Below are 23,880 nucleotides of genomic sequence, written 5' to 3'. Positions count from 1 at the left end.
GCCCCTGGAGGAGGAGGGGTGATTTCTGTTCCCCATTTCTGCAGCGCCTCTCCCAGCACAGGCAGCCCCAGGCTCCAGGAAATGTGATTTCCTTCTGCTTTCTGGAAGCGAATATCAACCCCGGGTGCTCGCCGGGGAGGCTGAGGCAGCACCCAGCCCACTCCGTGCCCTGCCCGGCTCCTGGGGAAGGGGCAGGTGGCAGCAGGAGGCCGATGTGACTCACGGGTGTCTCAGATCCGGACAAAACAGTGGTGCCACCTGCGTCTGCCATGGCTCCAGGGCTGCCACACCCATTCTGACCCGGGCGGGACGGCAGCGCAGGCAGGCGGCAAATCTCCAGGGCAGGGGGAGGAAGGGGGCAAGGAACGCAGGAGGCAGAAGAGCTCCAGATCCGAGCAAGTTACAACCACCCCTGGCCATGCTGGCGTCACTGCTAAAACATTTCCACTTTCAGAGAAACCAGCCCATCCAGTCCAGCCAGGCAAGGAGCTCCCGGGGCTCCACTGGCCCTCCAGGACCAGAGCCACAGCCCCATCAGCCCTGCTGAGGGGTCCTGCAGGACCCCCGTGGCAGGAAACCTCCCAACAGTCCTTCTGACATGGAACAGGCACTGAAACACTCGTGGGGAAAAAAAAAAGGAAAATGCGGGGAGGGTATGTGGGTATGTGCACTCTTGACACAAACCCACGGAGCTGGGAATTTCCCCTCTCCCAGCTGGAGCCACGGGGACTTGGCAGGACTCATGCTGGGGTTCACTGCAATGGGAGGGGATGAAGGACAAGCCAAGCAGAGGCCAAGGCTCTTCTGCCACAGATTTCAAACACCTCCCACTTTGCAGACCCCTGATCCTTTTCAAATAAGGAGGATCCCACAGAGCAAATTTATGCTGATTATTTTCCTGGGTTACTTTGGGACTTTGGGGCATATGCCCAACACAAGCCTCATGCTCTGGGGAACCGTGGGGCCACCAGCCCTAATGCACACATGCTACGTGTGGCTGCAGGTCAGGGCTGGGTGATCGGGATCAGCCTCCAGCAATGCTCACTCGACTCCTACTTTCACCTCCATGGGCATGGGTGGGACTGGGAGCAGGTCCCATACCAGTGATCACAGCATGGGACTGTGGCTCTGGCCCTGGAACACTGAGGACATCACTGGCAACAGAGCCCTGAGAGATGCTGGTCCCCACAGCCACTCCCATCTGCACCACCAAAACAAAGCATCGCTCAGGATGCGTCAGACGAAGCAACCAGGGAGGGTCTTGAGGGGCAAACAGACATCAGCCAGCCTTGGGCATTCCCAAGCCCAAAAAGCTGTGTTGGATTGCCAGCTGCTTCTGGGGTGAGCGGGATGCTCACACCAGAGAGGATCCAGCTGGGAGGTGCAGCCCCAGACAGTGCTCACTATCAACAGCCCGAGCAGATGAAAAACAAAGAAAAATGCTGAGTTGGTGTCTTTTATCCCTGTCACTCCTGGAGCAGAGAGCTGGGCTCTGCACACCTCTGGCACCACTTGCTGCAATCGTGGTGGGGAACAGAGATGGGCTGTGGGTGAGGTGGATGTGACCAGTGACACGAGGACCTTGCACCCTCCCATGGCATCTCTCCAGCCCTCGCTTGTGCTGCTCATCCTAAAGGGACAGGGTGAAGGGATGCAGGGACAAAGGGATGAAGGGCGTCTCCTCTGCTTCCCATCACCTGTGGCTCACAGTGCCTTCAGCGCAGCCCCCCTGGACCACAGCACGGGAGCACGAGAGCTGTGCCCGCCCCCAAAGCACCCAGAGGGCTCAGGGGAGCATGTCCACACACGTGCATACCCCCACACACCTGCACCTGTGCAGGCAGCCAGGTGGGCAGCCAGCTGCCCTCCTTGCCCAGCTCCAGCCACACACACCAGTCCCAGCATCCTGAGCCTTCCCACCCCACACACTTCCAAACCCAGCTGCTCATGGTGTCACAGCACAGAACTCATCCTGGTCACAGTGACTTTTGCAGCTACATCTGCACCCTTCCTGATCCCATGTCACCCTCCCTGCCTGATGCAGCATGGTGCTCACTGGAAGCTCCTGCCAGCTGTGCCAAGGATTCCCAATCCCTTTCCCAGCACAGGAGGGCCCCACCAGCACTTGCCTGATGGGCAGGGGAAGGAAAGGGCCCATCTGAGCAGGGTGTGACTCCAACAGCCTTTTCGTGTAGGTTTTTTTGCATAAGTCAGCAGGCACATGCTTCCACCCAGGAACATCTGAAGCCCAGAAGAACACTGGCAGACCCCAGTGCTGCTGGCACTGGCTGCAGCTGCAGCTGAGGATGAGGAAGGTGGTTGTGCTTCATGGAGATCAGATTCTATTTGCCCTGCCTAAGGGGAGGCTTTACCTGTGATGTGTGCATGGAGTAGGGCAGTGGGGCTGGGAGAGGGGGAAACTGAGGCACACACTGTGTAAAACCTCACCAACTCCAACAGCAGCTTCTCAGGTGCTCCTGGGGGAAACTGAGGAACGCAGTGGGAAAGCAAGGTGGAGAAGTGAAACTCAGACACAGCGCTACACCTCCAACCTCAAATTACTGCTAAAGGGTGCCCCAAGGTGAGATATTTTTAGGATAAATTTAGCACCGACCTGACCCTGTCATGCTGCCCCCAAACTGGTGCCTGGCATGGGAAGGGGGACACATTGCTCAGGACACGCTGGACTTGTTAACCTCTCCCATGGTGGAGGGGGCAATGTAGCAAGGGGCTTTTACCCTTATTGCCCAGGTTTTTGGTGGCCAAGGTTGCCAAGCAGGAAGGATGGGAGCAGCTGTGCTGGGTGGAAGCTATTTTCACAGCATGCAGTCAGGTTTTCATCCATCCATCCATCCATCCTTCCTTCCTTCCTTCCTTCCTTCCTTCCTTCCTTCCTTCCTTCCTTCCTTCCTTCCTTCCTTCCTTCCTTCCTTCCTTCCTTCCTTCCTTCCTTCCTTCCTTCCCCAGCAGAGGGGCCTCAGGGCCAGCCAAAACCTCACAGTCACAGGAACAAGAGCACAACAGGTCAAGCATGGGCTGGGAAACTCGGGACCAGCCTCCGAGTCTTGCAGCACAGGGAAAGAACCACAGCACAGCTCAAGTCACAGATGTCCCTGTGTCACACGTCTGCCTTGGCTGCAGACCCCAAAGCCATCCCAGTGCCCTCCTGGCATGGGGCCCATGGCTGTGAGGTGAGGGCAGGCTCACTACACATGGGCCCCATTCCTTATTTTTTTGCCTTAAATGCCCAGGTAGTTCTGTTCCCCACATTTCTCCAGACAAGCCCACCAACCCCACATGCCAGCCTATGGATATTTCAGATGCTGCATCTCCACTGAGACTACATGGAGTCAAGGGGCTTGGGCAGATTTTTTTAAGGGCTGAGTTAAAATCAATGACCAGCCCCACCTCACCCAGCAGCCAATGCCTCTGGCAGCCCGGCCAGCCCCCAGCCCTCAAAAACCCCTCCCTGCTCCCCAGCGAGAACAGCCAGCAGATCCATAGCCTGAAGGGAAGTCAGCGCAACACGCAGATTTGCAGGTCCTGGTTCCTGGCCCAGGTTCAAACCACATTTGTTCCTGAAATCTGTTTCAGGGTTTTCTTTGCAAAGCATGCATGTGCAGAGCCATGTGCACGGCGGCACCGGTTCCCAACGCAGCCAGCGCCGAGGTCACTGCGTCAGGTGTGCCCCTCCTAAGCACACTCTGGGCAAGTCTGGAACTAGATGATCAAGGGAACTGGGAACGAGATGAGCTTTAAGGTCCCTTACAATCCAAACCACCCCATGATTCTGAGATATACTGGACTATCTCCCAGTTTGCTGCCCATTTAAGCGATGAGGAAGCAAAGGCTTTAAAACAGCCCCGTGACACACGGCATGTTTTTTTGCTGATGGGTGGAAACTTCAGCAAGACGTGAGTCCCGGGGAGCTGGACTGCACCACCCACAGCTACAGGCGGTCGGGAAGAGGAGCTCGGACTGGAAACAGTGACAATCCGCGCTCCTGTCCCAGGAACAACTATGCATGGATGGTTATTTCCATCCAGAGGTCCGAGCCGCTCTCTGGGCATGGGATTAAAGGGCTCCCTTCTGCAGAGAGCAGTGCAGGGATGTGCTGCTGTCTGACAAGGCCGTTTCCGATGGGATGCACGCTGGACACATCTCCAGGCGGGCTTTGGAGTGAGATGTGGAGCACTGCTGAAGTGAGCTCAGATGGGAAATTGTTCCAAGAGATAAAGAAACAAGTTGGAAACCAAGCTGCAAAATAGACAGCACAGGAAACAATAGTGCTTCAGATAGGCTTTCCAATTTCCCACAGCTGTGCCAGGGGTCCAGTGCTTTGTCCCAGGGATGCTCGTGGGTTCCCCCACTTAGACATGCTGGGAGGAGGTGCAGGCTGCTTGCTCACTCCTGCCTCTTCTCTTTCAAGATCTTACAGGCATTTACTGGTTGTTTAAATGAGAGGTTGGGGACCAAGTCCTTCAGGTCTCATTAGATTAGAGTTTAGCTCTGCGATGACTTCAAAGGCCAGGCAGGATCCTGCACCAGTAACAGGGAGAGGCAGATGGGATTTGGAAGCGTGGGAGCCCCATGGTCCATCCCCTGCTTGCTTCAGTGAGTCCAGTGAAATGATGTTGCTTTGCAGGAGCTGCCCAGGATGCTGCTAAAGGCCATCCCTGCCTCAGGATCTCTGATGTCCCCTCCGTGCCACCAAGGCAGAAAAGGACCCTCTTGTCTCTGCAGCAGAGCCTCCAGACTGGTCGGTCACCGCAGCGCTCTCCTCATCTCATCCCCCAGCTCTCCAGCAGGGGCTGGGACGGCCCTTTCTGCCTCCCCGCGGAACCTCCACGATTTTCCATCACTCTGGCACAAAGTCATTAAAGGGCAGAGCTATCATTAGGGCATCTCCATCACACAGGGAGCACTGCAAGGCCACTAACGATCGAGACAGGGAACATTGGACTTCCCTTCGCTGCTGCTGCGGAGACCATAAATAACCCTGTCTTGGGCTGTTTTGGTAGAGCCAGGAGGTGTTTGGAGGAGCCCCTGCCCTGCTGCTCCCAGGTCAAAGCTTGGAAGTGAGAATTGACCCTCGATCTCCCAAGCAAAGGCGTTCTTTCCTGATATATAAGCATTAACTGGCTAATGATTACAGAGACACAGCTCCCCGGGGAGCCAGCACACGAGCCTCAGCTCAGACACCGAGTGCCAAGGTTTTGCTCTGGCTGGGTCCAGAGCCAGCTGAAGCTGATGGCTTAGCATAGGTAAGCCAGGATCAAACTCTATGGCAAGGGTGTCAGGAGCAGCCCCACAGTGGAAATGACAGAAAGGATATTGCTCTAAAGTGCAAGATTGCTGATGTCTTCCTGCACATCCCCTTCCTAATGCCTTCCTGGGCAGCCCTGTGACTGTCTGACCAACACCTGCTGCATGGGGGGCCTGGGCACATGATGAGCAATTGCGTTCTGAGGGGGGTCTTCAAGCCTGGCAGGGACAAATGGGTTCCCATCATTAATGGCTGGGTCTTGGGAAGGTTTGTCACAACTTGGTTCTTGCACTGGTCGTGCCGGCAGTGGGTATCTCCTCTATAGGAGAGGAGAGGAGAGCAACAGAGACCCCCAGCACCTCCTCCTCTGGGAGGACCAGCTGGGGAGGAGAAAGAAAAATCAAGTCTTTTGTTGCCACCTTCATGCAGTTTGATAGAGCACTGCTGCCTATGTGCTGTCCTGTCCCTGTCCCTGCTGCACAGGCAGGAGCTCACCTCAGGGGAACCCTGTGCTCTGCACCCTCCACTGTCCCCAGCTCCTAATGCCACAGTGCGGTGGAACCTGTCTTGAGGGACCCCCCCGGCTGCATGTCACATCATGTCCCTTCCATTGCATCACTTCTGGGGAGCCAGGAGGATGGGCCATGGCACACACAGGGCAGCACAGCCTGCTCCCTGCCACCTACAACTGCTGCTCAACATCTTTGGGACCAGGACCAGGACCACAGTCACTTCCTGGCACCAAGTCCAGGGCTGAGCCCTGGCACACTACAGCAGCCACCAGGGTGAGGAAGGGCCAGGGAAGAGTGCACTGTGCAGGGCCAGCAAAACACAGGGAGATGCAGCAGATCCCCACTCAGTCCAGCAGGTCTCACACGAGGCTGCACAGTTTCCTGACAGGATGCCCAGCACCAGAGAGGACCATGCCAGGATCAGCACCACAAGATGCCAGCCCCCTACCACACCTGTCCCCATGCATACAGCCCTGGGCAGCGGCCTCATCCCTGCAGGCTGCCTCCTGTGTCCATCCCAAGTGGCCCCAGGATGCAGCACAGCCTGTCTGGGCACTGAGCAGGATAAAACCTCATCCCGATCCCAGTGTGGCTCAGAGCAAAACCCACAATGCTCTTCCACGGCACTGGGGGCTGTGACAGTGGGGACACGCCACTACCACCACTTGCAGCCACACATGGAGGTTGGATCGCCCAGGCTGTAATGGGGAACTTCCCGACTGGATGAAGTCTTAAATCGGAGAAGCCGGGGCTCTGCAGTCGCCCAGCAGAAGAGCAAGCCGGGCACGGCAAGGGGCAGGCGAGGGCACGGCGAGGGGCACGACTTGCCAGGTCCACCAGGGCTGGACACTGGCCCCAGAATCACCGGTGAACAAACACGACAAGGGAAGCGGATCACGAGACATCAAAGCAGGGGGGCGATGAATATTTCATGTCCTGGCCTACATACAGCCCGGCTGTCCCCGCCCTGCGCTCCCGGGGTCCCCCACAGCCCCTGAGCACAACAAAGGGGAGTTGCAGGCAGGCGGGGCCGCCCCGCCGGACCCCCTGCGTCCCCAGCTCGACCCCGCCAGGCAGTGACAGCCCCAGCCGGACCCACGGGTGACCCACCAGACGATGTGCATCCCGCCGGACCCACAGCCGCCCCACCGACACCCGGCGCCCGACCGCCAGCATCCTTGAGGGGACCCGCAGCCAGCTCTCCGGGCTGCGGGTATCCCACGCTGCTGGACCCACAGCTGCCCCACGGCAGCCTGGGCATCCTTGGCTGGACCCATCGCCTCCCTGCCAAACTGCCAGCAACCCCGATCGGACCCACAACCAGCTCGCGCCACCGCGGGCATTTCCCCGCCGACCCGGCGGACTCCTCTGCGGGCATCCGACTGCGGGCATCCCACTGCGGGCATCCCCCCGCAGCCCCGCCGGTCCCCACTGCGGATATCCCCGCCGGACCCACGGCCGGACCCTGGGCATCCCCCGCCGGATCCACTGCCGGACCCCGGGCACCCCCCGCCGGACCCACTGCCGGACCGTGGGACCCCCCGCCCGCCCCACAGCGGGGCTCCCCCGCCGCCGCCGCCACTCACCTCCCGCCTGTCCGCGCAGCGGGGCCGCCCCCGCCGCTCGCCTCCAGCGCTCGGCCCCGGCTTTGTCTCCGCGCCGGGGGCGCGGCCGCCGCCCCCCGCCGCCGCCGCCGCGCTCGGTGCCCGCACCGCCCCGCACCGGGCCGGGCTCAGGGCTGCGCCGCCGGCAGCAGCATCGCGCAGCGCCGCGGCCCCGGCGCGCTGGTGCCTCGCCCGCCCCCGCTCACCCCTTCTGCGGGGCGGGGGGGCACCACGGGGAGGGGAGGAAAAAAAAAAAAAAAAAGAGAGTAATATGGCAGCAAACCGGAAACGGAGGATGGGGGAAAAGGCAGCAGCAGCCCCTCCCCTCCCTCCGTGGCTTTTTTTTTTTTCCAGGGAGAAGGCTCCGGGCAGCCGGGCTCCGCGGGGCGCGCACGGGCCAGGGGCCGCCCCCGCCGCCGGCGCTGCCGGCGCGTCCCGGCCCGCGGCGGGGGAACCGCCTGGTCGCGCCGGGGACACGCGTGGGAGCGGCGGCCGCGGTCCTCGGGGCGCGTCGCCCTGCGGGTGAGGGGCTGGGGGTGCTCCCACCCGAGCCCAGCGCTGCTAGCCCGGCGGGCTGGCTTGGTGTGTTACCTGGAAGCCGGAGCTGGTAACACAAAAGTGACCGTCAGGAGGCTGAAACCCGGCTGGGTTGCGGTTCGCTTTATTCAACAGCTCTAACACACGGCGAATTGCAGGGGGAATGCTGTTTTGTCAGGTTCTGTACCTCCCCATCCCCAGGAGAGCTGCAGCACACGTTCCCCCTGCTCTGAAATCAGGAGGCAAAACTTCAGATGGAAAAGCAGGCAAAGATAGACCACGTCCTGGGCCTCCCTGGGAACCCGGAGAACTTCATGGGGCCCTTTGGAGGCAGCAGCACAGGCACGCAGCGGTGTCTGTGCTCCGCTGGGGCATCTGCCCCGTTTATGGGTTAACACCCCCCACCCCCGGTCTCCCCTGCAGCCGGAGCCGGCCTCCAAAACAAGGCAGAGTGGAGCTGTGGGTGTTCCTGGGGGATCCAGTCCCCAGCTGCCAGCATCTCCCCCTCATGGTGTGGGTGTCCCTGAGTTCCACTCAGGCAGGTGGGCACACGGGAACAGTTCCACCCATCCTCCCCGTTGCTCCTCAGTACCCTCCCCCTTCAGCAGCAGTAGGAGGTGGGAAATGCCCAGCTTTCCCCTGGCACAGAGCAGTGCCGGGGTGCACACACGGGCTCAGGGCTCAGCCGGGTGTCCCGGTGCCTGCACCCAGCCCGTCGGGGCTGCCCGACCAGCTCAGCGGCGCTGGCAGCCCTCCCACCTCCCCCACTGGCGATCCTGTGAAGTGTTCCCTGTCACGTTATCCTCCAGGAAGAAAAGGGGGTGAAGCAGTCCACTCCTTAAACCCCCATTTAGCTCTTTTATCCGGCACGCTCGGCTGCTGGCCAGCTCCAGTGACCCGTGTATTTCCACAGCCAGCACCACCTCTGGCATCCCTGCCCACACCTCCGACCAACGCTGCAGCCAGTCCGAGGGGGTTTTCCGAAAACCCCCCTTACTCTGAGCGAGATCTGACGCTTCAGAAACAATTTGGGAAGTTAACAAGTTTTAGAGAACTATGTGGTGGAGTTTTTCTTTCTGTTTCCCACTCCCGCCCGCCTTTTGAGTTATTAAAAAAATATTTCCCATGACACTGGCGAAGGCCAGCGAATCCATGAGTCACCAGGAACAAGGAGTCATGCACGCGCCGATCCATCACCCCTGGCCAGCGCATTGTGAGGGGCCCTTCCCTGGGAGGAGCGGACGCTGATAAGGTCCCTCCAGCCGGGCAGCAGACGCTTTCCCTCTCGGTTCCCTCCCAGGGCTGGGCGAGGCCGGCCGGGTTCCCCGGACAGCCGTGGCGTGTGTGGAGTGGGGGACCAGCCCTGCCTGCTCCGTGCCGGAGCATCCAGCCGCAGCCCGGTTTGTTCCGAAGCTTAGGAGGGTGTTCATGCTTAGCCCACCCGCTCTGCTGTTCAGCTGGCGTGGGGATGTGTAGGGAAGGATTCTTCATCCGATGCGGGAGGAAGGAATTCACCCGGTGCTGTGGGGCAGTCCCGGGTACTGCTCTGCTCACCCATACGGACGTACCGTAAGGAAAAGAGGGCGTCACACCAATACCGGGGGAGCCCCACACCTTCTCCCTGCTGTGCTGCACAGGGACACGGGGACACTCCCCTGTCCCTCCCTGTCCCAGGAGCACCCACTCCGCAGGCCGGGAGCGCTGCCGGAGGGGAGAACACCCCGCGGGAGCGAGGACCTGGCTCCAGCCCCGGGTGAGCTGGTGAGGATGACTCAGCCTCTACTGGATCCAGACCCAAATCTAAGATGCAATTATGACTTATAAATATTTGTATTTTGTTTTTCTCTTTTGCAATCAACTTCTTTTCTCCAGGCTGTCCTCCCAATCGGAGTTCCCATCTCTGGTGGTGCCGGCCCATTGCTGGAAGGCAAACACCCACAGCACCGTGCCTTTCAACACGCCACGCCAAGTCCACGACACAACCTCTTCTTCTTCTTCTTCTTCTTCTTCTTCTAAGATGATGCCAACGTGCAAATCTAAAATTACAAACAGACAGTCTCTAAACCCAGACTCTTATCTTTTGAGCTCAGATGCTGGAATGTGCCCTCACAGGACTAACATTAAACATGCAGTGCTGGTGATACTGCGATTTAAGACCATTTCAGCAACCCAGCACACCTCAGGACACTGCTGGCTCAGACATGAGATCCTGAGCCTGACAGACACCCCCTGGCCACCCACTTCCCTTTGCCTCCTGCCTCACTCCAAATATTTATCTTTAAGCAGTCTAATGCACCATTACTACTTTTTAAACCCAACCAGGGATTTCAGTCTCTTGTCTGAAACCTATTTCTTGATATGATTCTTCACTTTTAAATAGCGCTGATAAAACCCGCCCCAGAGAGAGGAAGAGGGTTACAGAAACTGAAAACCAGGTACTTTCAATTTGAACAAAAGTAGCACTGAGTATTTCCAGCGGCTCGTTTATTACAGGATGTCTTGAAATGATACTTTAAAAATAAATGAAGACATGCTCAGGTATTTCTGTGTTTTCTTGCTGACCTTTACGCGAGTTTCATCAGGAACAAGAAGAATGAGAGCTACTGTGGGCAGATGCTGTCATGCTCATGAGTAAGTAAGTAAGTACGTGGCGCCTTCCCCCTCCAGGTGTGCAGATCAAACCGCTCCACAGGGCTCCTGAAATCCTCCTGCGAGGTAAGAGGGTGCTTGTTGGGTCCAGTATTTGATCTGAGTCCTGACCTCCCCAAAGTAACTGAGGATTTACAACAAAACATCTATTCATCTCCAGCCAGCTTTATTTTTAAGCATCCCCTTGGCATGTGTGAGTAAGTTTTGTCTATTGGATTCTGTTCCTGAGGCTGTACTTTGTTCACTGCAAATTCCAAATATAGTTGCAGGAATTATTACTATTAATAATATAATGGTTGTGTTTGAGATGCTGGACAGAGAGAGAGGCAGCCACAGCTCTTGCCCTGAGATTTTATGATCACTGAGCTTTATAGCCCTGCAAATAGTGAGTGTGAGATGGGAAATGATCAGCACCATCAGCCCCGTTAGGGAAGCTGCAGTTTCAAGCTCAGAAGCTGATTTACTAAGGGGGATTGACCAGAATAACCCCTGCAGCATGAGCCATTTGGCAATATTTCATGCTAGAAATGCTCATTCTGGCCATTCTCTCCCACACTGAGCATCAGGGCTGCAGGGGCTGAGCAGCTATTGCCAGCATCCTGCAGGTTATAGGATAATAAGGGGCAGCTGAGAAGAAATTACCAGGAGGGCTCAGGACCTGTTGTGTCCCTCAGTGTGGTGACAATCTGCTGTGCAAAAGGGGCCCTTAGCCCCAGCCAGGAAGTGTCATTGCAAAATTCCCTGGGGGAGAGGGCTGCGGGGAAACCACTGACTCGGTGACATGCAAATATTTAATAAGGAGGCACGGAGTTCAACAGCTGTGGGCTGAAATTATCTGCATGGTCAATAAAGGCACAACATTTCCTGTCAGGTTTCTGACTGATAAAATATGCTTTGATACAATCTGAATTAAATATCTTAGAATAGCTCATTTGGAAATAAATCTGACACGTTTTGCTTCTTGCCTGAGCTCAGCATGAAAGCCACACACAAGATGTTGGCATCTCCCAGAATGGAAATTCTGCTTTTTGGCCAGTCCAAGTATCCATAGAAAAGAGCAATTCAGAAAAACCCAAGGAAGCTCATCCAGATGAGATTTATAGCCCTGTTTCTGGCTTGATTTGGTAGCAGAGCAGCAGAGGATGGCTGGCTGGTGCAGAGCTCTGGTGGCCACATCCAGGACACCCTGCCCCAGGGCTGTGATGTTCCCTCCCTGCCAACACCCAGCTGCTTGCTGGCTCGCCTGCAGCCTGAGCAAGCAGAGCCGGGGCAGACACGAGGGTGTTTCCCCTTAATCATCCATTCTTGGTCCTTCGAGCGAGAGATGGGCGAAGGAGGCCAAAGTCTGAATCTGAAAAACTTAAACCATATGATGTTGGGATCCGAGCTGTTTAAAACAATTTAAGTGAGGGGGGAGGTAGGGATGAGAACTGCTCGGAGCTTCTCTCAAAATCTGCTCCTCCTGCCCAGGCCTGGCACTGGGGGACATCTGCTTCAGCCACCAAAGGAGCCACCACAGAATCACAAATAGCTGCTCTGTGGGAATCACAGCCATGCACAGACCCCAGCACCTGCAGTCCAGCCCTTTGGCTACAGCATGGGCCCACCCAGTCATGGACAGAGCTGCCCTCGGGGACCCAGAGGGACGTGACCCCACAAGCTCTACACCAGCAGCACAGCTCCAGCATGGTCCCTGCCTGTGCTGCCAGAGTTGAGGCACAAATAACAGCAGGAAACGTCTGGAGCTGATTCCTGGAGCTGTGGGAGTGGCTTTGCCTGCGAGCTCATGGTGCCTGTTGTACTCTGGACTTTAGCTCATGGCAAGGTGAATTTATAAGCTTGGGATGGCTTTTGCAGAAGCAGCAGCCACAAGGAACAAGCCTTGGAGCCAGGGACACCTGGGTTGTTAGCTTGGGCAAGATACAAGATGTCTCAGGCCACTGGTGATGCCTTCCATGGCCCCAGTCCATGCACTGGGACTGGCTGGACCTGACACAGCAGTGGCAGCTCAGAGGCTGGGACAGCCTCTGGCAAGAAACATGGAGATGTCCAGAGTGCAGGTTTCACAAAAAAGGAATGCTGTGCAAATAGGACTTCCAGCAGAGTGCGGTGCTAAGGACACAGCTCCTTGCCTGGAGCTGGAGATAGGGAGAAGTGAGAGCCCTTCAACCCTTCCACCCACAGCTCCCCCCTTTGGGAGCTGAGCTCCTCTCATACAACGAGACACATTAACCAGGCAACAGATGTTTTTAAAAAGCAGAGCAGATGTGACCCAAAGCAGGTTTACCTTGTACCCACCAGCCAGAAAGGCTGGACAGAAACCATGGAGGAGCCTGTCAGCCTCTGTGCTCCAACCCCCTGCTCTGCATCGCTCAGTCCTCACCAGGACTGTGGTTTCCCAGGGATGGCAAGTAGGGTGCAGGTGGCATCAAAGCCACACTGGGGCCTCCAGGCAGTAAATGAAACCAGGGAAGATGCAAGGAGGGAAGTGAGCACTGTGAGAGGTTTGGGATTGTGCAAGACAAATCTTGCGTGTGCTGGTGAGGAGCAGGATCTGAGCGGGTGGTGTGGAGCACATGCAGCACCACAGCGCTCACTCACCACGAGCTCGGAAATGTGGTGTGGGATGGGTTTGGCTCCTCATGGCTTAGAGGGATGATGTGCTTGGCACAGCTATCTGGGTGTACCCAGGGCTCTCAGGGCAGGGAAAATTCCTTCCCCAGCTGTTACATCTGCTGGCCAAAAGAATCATCACCAAATATTACAAAGGGACACCTTTCTCCATCCTGGATGCTCCTCCAGCTGTTCCTTCATATCAGTCTTTGATAACAGCAGGTAATGCCCACTGTCACTGGCAGGTAAAATGTGTCTGCAAGGACAGAACAACTGCAGTGGACTTGAGTCTACAGGCTGGAAGCAACAAGAGGGGTCATGGAAGTGATTTATGGTGACAGAAAAGCCACAAAGTGGGAAGAATCATCATGAAATGGGAAAATCAGCTGAATTTCAAGGGAGAGGCAGGAAGCCGATTTCATTGCCCTGCAATTGCCAGCCCCAAGCAAGAGACACTTGGAGCAGCTACTGCACAGTGGCCTGGGCACCAAAAGCCAGAAAACACCCCCACAAAACACTGCTCAAAGGCCACAAACTGCCAGAGAAGAGCCAGAGCTTGGACCTGCAGTGACTGTCAGCTGGAGGAGGAATGCAAACACTGATTACAGCCCACGTCTGTGGCCAGGAAGAAAGGCAATGTGTCCCAAACAAATCATCCCTCATGGTTGCACAAGGAAGAGGAGGGTCAGATCCCTTCCCAGTGCCAAGGCTAGAAATCAAGCTAATCATCAAACACACAGCAATGCTCTGTACTCCAGCACTCTCCATTCATCATCCCATTTTCTCACTGCAGTCAGTCTCTGATGCCTCATGAGATTAATAAACAAACAACTAAATCAATACAGTCATCTCAATCCCTGCAGGCCACAGGCTGTGAACAACACAACTTCTGCCTGAAAGAAGTATCAGTGTGGAAGAGATGCTCCCAGGAGAGAAGTCCAGCACCCCAGCTCCCAGCTGTCCAAAAATTAACACACGCACACAGGGGAACGGTTGAGCAGTGCCCTGGCAGACAGAGATACTGAGCAGATCCTCCCCTCCTATAGCTTCCTTATTGTCTCCTCAAGCACTGCCAGATAGCCTGACCCTCCCTAAACTCAGGCACTGAAGCAGCATTTTCATTCTTCATGACAGGCTGGGAAATAATCTGAGCTTATTGACTCGACAAGGGGGCTGCTCTGCAAACATCAGTGCCTGATGGGGCTGATGGCCTTGGGCTCCCCAGTCCTGTTGGCAGGGAACCTCACCAGAACCTCTCTGAAGCAGAGAGAGGCGTGTGTATGAGAATGAAAGTAAATTAGGTCTGTACAAGATTAACAGGGATTTAATTGAACTATGTGAACTGGAACTCCAGTCACGAGCTACTTATTAGCCTGTCTCAAGGGATTGTGCTGCTGGCACTGGGGGAGCACAAGGATGCATTGTGAGTGTGGGACAGCTCCAGTGGACAGCTGTGGTCACAGCTCCTGAGATGAGCGTGGCCAGAGAGGCAGAGCTGCTTGAATGTGATCAAAAACAGAGGAAAGAACTCCCAACTCGCAGCCATGTTTCTTCAGAGCTGAGGCATGTCCTGCTGAGGGACAGGAACTCTGTGACACACATTGGCAGAGGAAATCCAGCCCTGAGCCAGCTCCTGGTTTTGGGTGGCAGAGCAAGGTGTGGCTGCAGAGGTGCTGCCTACTGGCAGGTACCTGGAGACAGACCTTTGAAAACCTCCCCTTCAATAAAATTGACTTAATGAGGTCTTCAGCTCCCTTTGGGATGTTAATTACAAAACAGCCTGGAGAAAAGTGCTTGGGAATTAAAGGAGTCACCACACTAGTCCTTCCCTCTGTTTTGGATTTCTGGTGAGAGAACCAGCAGACACTTGCCAGAGCTTGGGTACCAAGAACCAACAAACACTTGCCAGAGCTTGGCTACCACACTGGTCTCACTGCAGCCAAGAAGAGCCATCAGACAGCCCCACACTCCAGCCATGCAAACCTGAGCTCCAGCTGCACACCGAGGGGCTCCTGAAAATCCCTACTACCAGTCTCCTGAATCCCCATCTAATCCCCTGCTTGCATTATTAACAAATGATGCCTTTATTATAGCCACCTTCACGGGGGCTCTTGGAGCCAAAAACCTCTCATGGGGGGGCAAATTGATTTAGTCACCGGATGGTTTCCTCCTTCCTTCCAGGAAGGTGAAGATGTGTTTGGGAGATAGTTTGCTACTTCCAAGTCAAACACAGATACAGATGCACACATGCCTGACAGTATTAACTAACCAATTTCTCACAGATTAAAGGATCTGAAAGGATTTCCCTCAATGGATCATTTTAATGAATAGGTTATTTATGTCCCTGTGTTCCTATAGTCTGGGAGTGCTGGCAGCTTTCACGGTGAATGTGAGGGAATAGGCAGCACAACTTTAAACACAGATTTCTTTTTAAACAAAGATTCTGATGGCATTTATTACACATTTCAAGATAAACTAAAATACATGGGTTATTGGTAATCTCTACATACTCTTAAATTCAGCAAACAAGAGCATTCAAATAGGTATAAAGCTGTCAGGAACAGACTGGGGAATTTATCTTCATCCCTCTTCCCCCCAACAAAACCAAACCCCACCATCCATGATTTCTACTGAGCAATGAGTGAGCCAGCCTGCAAATAGCTGGATGTAGACATTGATGTAGTAGCTGCTATTTCAGGCAACAGCCACACAGTGCCCACTCCTAACTGGTTCTGAGCTGTAGAAGTGACTCTGTATTTTGGATAATGTGTGTCCTGTGATTCCACTAAAGCATTTAACCCCCTGCTTTAGGTAACCTGCAGAAAGCTGGAATTTGCATAAAACCATCCTCATGTATTAAAATGGAAAGAGTGATCTGCAGTACCTACTCAGGGCTTTTCTTTGCCCTGCAGATCAGAGACAGAGCACAGGTCCATCATGGAAACTCATGGCACAACACCGTTCTTTGTTATTCGCGTGGGAACTTCTTGTAGTATTTCTTTGTACTGAAGAACTTAAAGCAACTTTAGAGTGCTTGTGTCTCCTATGCTTTGTTCTGTCCTCTTGCTATTGCCTTCATGTAGCTCAAAATTTTTTTTTAAAAAAGCAGAATTTAAAGCAGAACTCCTAGCTGGATTTTAATAAGCACAACTTGGTGTCAACATTCCGGCTAAGGGAAGCAGAGAGCCTGGAGCAGGGAAGTTGCACTGGTTCTGGGACACATCTGTGACCCCCACCAAAAGCAAGAGTGAGCAGAGAACGTGGCTGCTCTCAGCACTGATGGTTTCTGTAAACATGTTGTTCATGACCTGTTAAAGGACACACACCTGGGCTCACCAGGCATTTGTGACTCGAGGATGGGAGTCTGTGTATGCAAAGAGGATCACAGACTTGCAGCCCTGCCAGGGAGAACCCTTCCTTCAAAGTCGCTCTGAACCCTGGGTGCGCCTCAGAGAGCAGGTTCTCCTCCCATTGACTCATTCCTGATCAAACAAACCAAGATGTGAGCTGGCATCAGGAAGCTCGAGCTGCCCTACAGAAACTCTGTGGCTACGTCACCACCTACCTCCTTCCAGTCCCGTCTAGCCATATTTAAATCCAATACTGGATTGTCCCTGGGCCTGGAGAGCCAGAGCCTGAAGGAACACAGTGTCTGTGTCTCCTGCCATGCAGTCATGGTACACAGCTGGCCTGCCACCCCTTGGATCTTAAAATACCACACCTCCTCAGGCTGAGAACGTATTTACCCTCAGGAGGAATTCAGCCAGAGGAGATGGAGCAGACTGTGGCAGGGGAGGCTGGGAGGGAATTTGCAAGTGCAATGAACCCCAGCTGTGTTGAAAGAGGGCCCATGGTCAGGGATCAGCCAGCTGGCAGGAGGGTTTATCCACGGCACAGCGAGGCAGCGCTGGCTGATACACCACCAGTGCCCCATTCCCAGACTCCCACCTCAGCAGCTCTTCCCCAGCACACAGTGCCTGGTCTTCCCAAGAACAACTCCACTAGCACAGGCATTAAATTCTGCACCTTCTAGAACCAAATTGTTTCCTGATTCTTGTAGTCATCGCAATCCCCACCACAGCCCCAGTTGCCTGAAATGGACCTGCTTTCAAAGGTGGGAATAGAAAGGAAGAGTGCATGGGTGGGGAACAAGAGGCAGCGACGCTGGGGAAATGAAAGCTTTCATCTCCAGTAGTCTGGAATCTGGTGAGTTATTACCTAAAGAATTAAAGAATATGACAAAGGCATTATGATTAAGCCATGAAATGCAGCTATGTATTTCAGACTAGATGACAACAGAGATGAATACAAAGCTGTGTAGCATGGTATTCTTAATCCATTTGATCCCTCTGCCTTCAAAAAACCCAACACAAACCGGTATCCAAAGTAGCAAACTCATGCTCCACTTTCCACAGGGACTTTACTACAAATCCCAGCCAGCATGGAGGAGCCAGGACAACAGCCCTCTCTACCCATCAGAACTGGCAGAAGTCACTTTAATGGTGACTGACACATTAATCAAGTCAAATGAAGTCCTGGATATGTGAAGTGCTCTTTGCTTGTAAGAAATCTATGGCAGAACCCCAACCCTTCCACTCTTCTAAGTTTCTTGTCCCTTGCCCCTGAAAAGTAAAAGATGGCAATGCCAGAAAACCATTAACAGAGTTAGTTGCCTTTGATGTTGTCTCTGAGGAAGCATGATTACAGGTGGTTATTTGGTCTTTGGAGGCTCATCAGTCACACCTCTATCGTTTCTTTTTGGTTTCCTTCTTGGGTTTCTTGCTTATCTGTGGAGCAGTTCCCTTTGGCTTCTTCACCGTCTCTGAATTCTTAGGTTCAAAACTGTCTGAGTCCTACAAGAATCAATTAAGAAACAGTCAGTAACTATTTTTTTACCATTTGCTGACAGGTTCCTTTGGGGATTTGAGTATAAGCCCGAGGAAACAAATGCTGGGTATCTCTGTTGGAACACACTGATGTCAAACTGAGGCCACATTTAATGAGACTCAAGCAGCATCATCTCTGCTCCTTCTGCATGTGCTTTTTGATGAGTGTGAGTTTCTGCACAGAAACAGCTTGTTACCAGAGATGCCATTAAAAGCTTAAGTATCTAAAACAGGCTTCAGAGAAGAAAAACTTTGAAGGCAAGAAGAAAATCAACACTAAATGAAAACTATTTGAATTAGGAAAAGATAACATATAATCACCAGGGTGCGTGGAAACAGTCAGCAGGCATTTCTGCCAAACATTAATCACTATCATGTGCAAGACAAAAAAATATTCCCCAAAGCTGCAGTAAGGATATGAGGTTCACAGCCTCTAAACCAAGCCTCAAATCCAGGGAGGGAATTGCAGGCAAAACTTTCTTCACCTGGACTAACAAAATACTAAGATGTGATGCTTGTTTCCTTCAGAGAAGATGAGAGATAACATTGCAGCCATGGGAAATAAAGTCTAGTTATCTTGTGAAAACACAAGGGAACAGCGCCAGTCTCCTCTGAGAAAGCACACACATGCAGATTGCCTCCTTTCATTAAATGCATTTGAGTATAAATATTGCTTTAGCATCTTGGGTTCTCTCAGCCTGAGTGTGCCAACTGGAAAAGGACACACAAAAAATGCCTGAGCAAGGCGTGCGAGTTTCAAGCTTCCAAGCCAGAGCTCCAGATAATGGAGGGGGAGGCAGCATTTGACAGTATCCTTTTAATCAAAGAGCTTGGTTCAAACATCTCTCAAGTTACTGAGCTATTACATCTCACATCTGTGTGGCTTTCCAAGGAAGGAGACTTGGCTGGCTTTCCAAAGGCTGTGATCAGTGCACAGGGAGCTGGCAGGCTCCAGAGAGATGGTTATTACTCAGGGATGCAGAGTGCTGCTGCCATAACGTGAACACTGCTGCCTTCTAATGTCCAAACCAAGGTAGACTTCAAAGTTTGAGGCTCCAAGACAGCAAAGTTCCTCAATATCCTATTCAGACTCAAGCATCATGCCCAGGACAGCATCACATCACACCAGCAGTTAAAGGTGGAAAAACTGGGTTATGAACTTTAATCCTTCACTCTGTACCTCATCCTGAGGCACTCCCCCCAACAGACTGAAAATTTCCATGCTTCCTCTGCACAGGAGGGAGCAAACATGGCAATAAAGAGTCTGAAAACAAGACTCCCCATGCTGAGCTGTTACTGATAATATACTATATGCCTTCAGACAACATCTGTATCAAAGCACCAAACTTGCAGCCTGATCACCAGCACTGAAATACCTGTCCCCAGCACCAAGGACATTTTTCTCTTTTATGAGAAAAGCCAGGCAGATGCAGGACATCCCTCAGTCCAGAGGAACAGCTCACCTCAACCTTTCCCTTTCACCTTCTCCTGTGCCAACTGCATCAAAGGACCCTTGGGCACTGCATGGAATGTCAGTCCTGAAAACTGCTTTCCTCACCTTTAGGATATGGTAGAAATTTCACCTGCATCTTGCTTCTAAAATCACACACAAACTAGAACCCAGAGCCATTTTCTGGAGGCAGGTCCTGCAAAGGGGATGCCCTGCCTGGCAATTAATGAAGCAAATCAGCAGCAGGATGACAATGTGGGTTGGGACAAAGCCTTCTCTTGCAACCAGGAACTGCACATGCATTTAGCACCTTGTCAGTGCTTCAGGTTGCTGTTTTCACTGATATTAAGAGAGACCCTGGTTCAGGTATTTGTTCCTGATTTTCCTATCTGGTGGTAAATCGAAAGACAAAAGCTGGAGGTGGGAAAGCCAGAGGGAAGGAAAGAGAATGAACAATGAAACTGTCATCAATCCCAGGGGCAGCTGTGTCTCCATTAGCTACTCAACATTCCCTCCCATCCTGTTTTCTCTGGCTCTGCCCATCTGTATCAATATTAAAGAGCACTACTTACTGTCTTGTGGGACTTGGACACGGGCAGGATTATGGCAAGCACACAGATCAGCTGGAAAATGGCTCCAAAGAAGAGTCCATAGCGCAGCACATTCTCCATGAATGTGGGCTCAGGGATTTCGGGTGGGGAGAAATCCAACTCTGCAGCCATTGTCAGCGCACCCTTCTCCTCTACTGCTCCCAAGAAGACTGGCTACTGCAAGGGGGGAAATACAGAGCAATGTTTTGCATTATCCTTTCTGGCATTCTCTTTCTGTTATCCAAAAATGAAGACTCCCTCATGGAGTTTTGAAGATACTCTTGATCTACAGCAGCAATAACAAAAAGGAAAATGAAGGCTGTGTTTAATTTGGGTGTTTGTCTTTTGTCACCTGCCTACAAAAATAGCCCTCAACTGCTGGTATTAGGCCCTTTGTGGGTGAACCATGTTCATGAAACAATAAGGGAAAAGCTTAATAAGCAAAAATACATTTCTTCCTGAAGTTGATCACACATACAAGGTGATTACTATTTATTTTTACTTATATTGTCTATGTGGTCACAGCCTTGTTGTTTTAGATGCTGTACAAACCCAACTACTTAAACCACATAGAAGCAGAGCTGTTGAAGGCAAAGGAAGGAGTTATGTGTATAAATTTAAGTGTGGCTTTAGTGGCTGGTTACACTAAGCCCCATATAACTTAAAACAGTCACACAGGTAGTTTGTGGCAGAGTTAAATATTGATCTCCTGGGTCCCAAGCTTCTCAGCCATGAGACCATCCTTCCTTCCTCCCTTTATCTTTTGCTAATGGAGTTGTCAATTCATTCTGTGAGTGACTAATGGCTTTTTACAACGAGGGGGAACTCTCCTGCCAGAACGGCTGGAGTACGCCTCAGGAAGTCCCCAAAGAGAAATCCAATTAGTCTGAGATGCCATCACACTCAGCTGTGATTACTGCCCCACTCGGTGTTCCTGACCTGGATGATCCCAGCATGCATTCCCTGGATCAGCACTGCTCACTGACAGTCACAATTCTCTGCATCACTAAAGCTTGGCTGTGAGCTCAGTTTGTGTGCTGAGTCTGCCTCCTAGAAATTATCTCCAAATAATTCTCCAAAATAAATCTCCAAAGCAGGCTCTGCATTTCTCAGGCTGGGAGGAGATGGTTACAATCTGCAGATATGACCCAGTACAGAATGATAGTAAACTCGTAATTTAATTCCAGCAAAGTTATAGTTGATAAATTTGAGAATCAACAACTCAATGCTGTTGCACATATGAGGCAAATATCACTTGGTGACATACTAAATAATTATTTTGCTTTCACTGAGCTGAAGTACAGAATGTTATTTTGAATTTTAAGACAGGAAAACATTTCCAACTGCACAGACTGCCAGCCACTGGAATAGAGAGACTGTGGAATCCCTGCTACTGGTGGTTCAGAAGAGCAGATCAGACAAGCACTGGCCTGGGATGGGGTGTGGGTATATACCACTCTGCCTTTGAACCAGGAGATAAGAATAGGTGACCTCTTGAGGTCCTGTCCAGGTCTGTACTTCAGTGAAAGAAAATGTTTCAAATTCTGATTAAAACAGGGCTGTGTGAGACCTGTACATGAAGCCAGAACACATGTTGGCCCATGCAGGCTCAGCCAGTCCCAAAGGCTGCACAATGTTGTGAACAAAGCCTGCATGCATGTGGCTCATCCCAACTGCTTTTGCCTTTTAAAACCCCCCTTTCCCAACCCACTAAGGCAGCAGTTCCTAAGCAAGAAACAGAATCACCTCTGAATTGCATTTATCTCATCTGGATATCTTTTGAAAACATTATTATTGCCCATCCCTGTCCTCAGACACAGCAGAAAGGGATGTTCATTCATTCCTCACCTGGAGTTTTCTCAGGGCAAACTCCTACTGATAATCCCGATTTACACACCTGAAACACAACACACAGAGATAAACAAGAAAAGGAAATAGATACAATGAAAACAAAAAATCTCTGTTCTCATCTGCTACAACTCTCCCCTCCTTTCCCCTTTTCTAGCTCACCTCCCTTGCAGGCATTAGTAATTCTCTAACAAATCCAGGTGACATGACCAGCACCAAGAGTTCTCCTGCAGGCTGGCAGCAGCTGCCACCACCATTTGAAGCAGCATCCCCTGAAATATGCTCAGGGAAGACCTGGCATTGTGCTCCAACTAATTACAGCAGTGTCCTTGTTTGCAAAGGCAACCCACACTTGGACCATTGGTTTTCCTGCCATCAGGGGAGCCAAACTCTCAGCAAAATTCCTCCGTTTTAGAAAACTCCAGTGGTTCACACAATGCCCAAAGCCTCTGCCTCGCACCTCAGCCAACAGCTCCCTGGATGATGGAGCCTTCCTCCCTGTTCCCAAGAAGCTCAGTTTCACCACCAATTCCTTGGATAACATCTCTTCTCCTCCACAGGTTGTCAACTGCCTGTTTCCTCAGACCACCTCAGCATGGCCACACTAAAAGCATTCTTCTTAAATTGCATTTAAAGATCAATATTCCTACGCCAGACCCTGAGAGGAAGCTGCCCTGGACTCCTCCAGCTTGTTCATGTGCTCTCATACCCAGCTTGAATAAGCTGGACGAGTGGGAAGATCCCTCCTCTCCCCACAGAACCAGCCAGGCGCTCCTCGGGGCTGCAGCTCCTGCTTTGCTCAGTGACAGCCCCAAAGAGGATGTGGCTGCTCCCCACGGCTCAGGACCAGGCCCTGTGATAAATAATCAATGTATTTCCAGGATCAGGACCATGCACCAGTCAGGAGACACTCAAATCTTTCTTCTTGCAGTGCTGTGTTTCCCAGCTGACATCTTCAACACCTGGCACTATATAAATAATTAGCATAGGACAAAGCCATGGGAACAGCTCAAGTAATATCTATTAGCACCTTTTTGGGGTAGAAGTAAAGCACAGTGAAGGATACCCGTCAAAGAACGAGGCAAAAAAGCTCAAGTTGGAATTTTTAAATGGCTTGGCAGGTGTCGGGATGGAGCCTGGGCAATTCCTAGTCGCTGTTCCTATCCGCACCGCTGAATCCATGGCCATCAGCGCGGCCGAGGAGCCCAGCTGCGGGGCAAGGGGCCGGGGCTGGCCAGCCGTGCCCGGGCTGTGGGAGAAGCGGCTGTGCAGCCCCAGGCCGGGGACACCGGCGTCCTCCTCCCTCCATCCCTCCCGGGCCAGCCCCCGCGGTGCCGCCCGGCCTCGGCAGGAGCAGCGAGGCCCCCCTGGCTCTGCACTCGCATCCCGTGGCGATGCTGAAGCCACCGCTGCCCCTCGCCAGCGGCCCTTGCCCGCAGAACCCCGCACGGTCCCACTCACCGCCCGCTCCGCTCCGCTCCTCCGGCCCGCGCCGCCCCGGAACTGCTTCCCGCCCGCTGGAAGCGCTTCCTCCGGCCCCTTCCCTGGCAACCGCCCGCTCCTAGCAACCGCCCGGGAATCGCCCCTGGCAACCGCCCCGGGAATCGCCCCTGGCAACCGCCCCGGGAATCGTCCGTAGCAACCGCCCCGGGAATCGCCCGTGGCAACCGCCCCGGGAATAGTCCCTGGCAACCGCCCCGGGAATCGCCCCTGGCAACCGCCCCGGGAACCATCCGTGGCAACCGCCCCGGGAACCGTCCCTAGCAACCCCCCCAGGAACTGCCCCCAGCAACTATCCCTAGCAACCGCCCCAGCAACCATCCCTAGCAACCGCCCCAGCAACCATCCGTAGCAACGACCCCAGCAACCACCCCCAGCAACCATCCCCAGCAACCATCCTTAGCAACCATCCGTAGCAACGCCCC

The 23,880-nt window shown here is 53.2% G+C and overlaps 2 protein-coding genes across 5 annotated transcripts in view; both read right to left on the bottom strand.

Annotated features, from left to right (window-relative positions):
• Positions 1-7,450, bottom strand: part of SRC (SRC proto-oncogene, non-receptor tyrosine kinase) — a 28,007-nt gene extending 20,557 nt beyond the window's left edge. For all 3 annotated transcript variants that reach the window (XM_039563356.1, XM_039563357.1, XM_039563358.1), the window contains exon 1: positions 7,365-7,450. The gene's annotated coding sequence lies outside the window, so the exon portion shown is untranslated. The remainder of the gene's footprint in view (positions 1-7,364) is intronic.
• Positions 7,451-9,872: 2,422 nt separating this feature from the next.
• MANBAL (mannosidase beta like) lies at positions 9,873-23,473 on the bottom strand. 2 transcript variants are annotated; one of them, XR_005603486.1, is made up of 5 exons: positions 23,417-23,473; positions 21,956-22,004; positions 20,090-20,284; positions 10,482-18,034; positions 9,873-9,955 (listed from the first exon to the last, which is right to left on the bottom strand). XR_005603486.1 is itself a non-coding variant. In XM_039563577.1 (4 exons), exons 3-4 carry the CDS (start codon positions 20,237-20,239, stop codon positions 17,927-17,929), a joined length of 258 nt encoding a protein of 85 aa, XP_039419511.1. In that variant the 5' UTR covers positions 20,240-20,284; positions 21,956-22,004; positions 23,417-23,470; the 3' UTR covers positions 15,605-17,926. The 2 variants fall into 2 exon arrangements, 1 of the variants encoding a protein (XP_039419511.1); XM_039563577.1 differs by lacking the exon at positions 9,873-9,955 and having other exon boundaries at positions 15,605-18,034; positions 23,417-23,470.
• Positions 23,474-23,880: the final 407 nt, after the last annotated feature.

The sequence above is a fragment of the Corvus cornix genome, chromosome 20 (assembly GCF_000738735.6).
Source record: "Corvus cornix cornix isolate S_Up_H32 chromosome 20, ASM73873v5, whole genome shotgun sequence".
In the NCBI taxonomy this organism is placed as follows: Eukaryota; Metazoa; Chordata; class Aves; order Passeriformes; family Corvidae; genus Corvus; species Corvus cornix.
This window is presented reverse-complemented; position numbering and strand designations above follow the sequence as displayed.

Excerpts from the sequence above, each read along its gene's own strand:
- MANBAL (XM_039563577.1), bottom strand. The coding sequence starts at position 20,239 with ATGGCTGCAGAGTTGGATTTCTCCCCACCCGAAATCCCTGAGCCCACA. Across the intron at positions 18,035-20,089 it reads TGTCCAAGTCCCACAAGACA|GACTCAGACAGTTTTGAACC; the intron begins GTAAGTAGTGCT and ends TGATTCTTGTAG.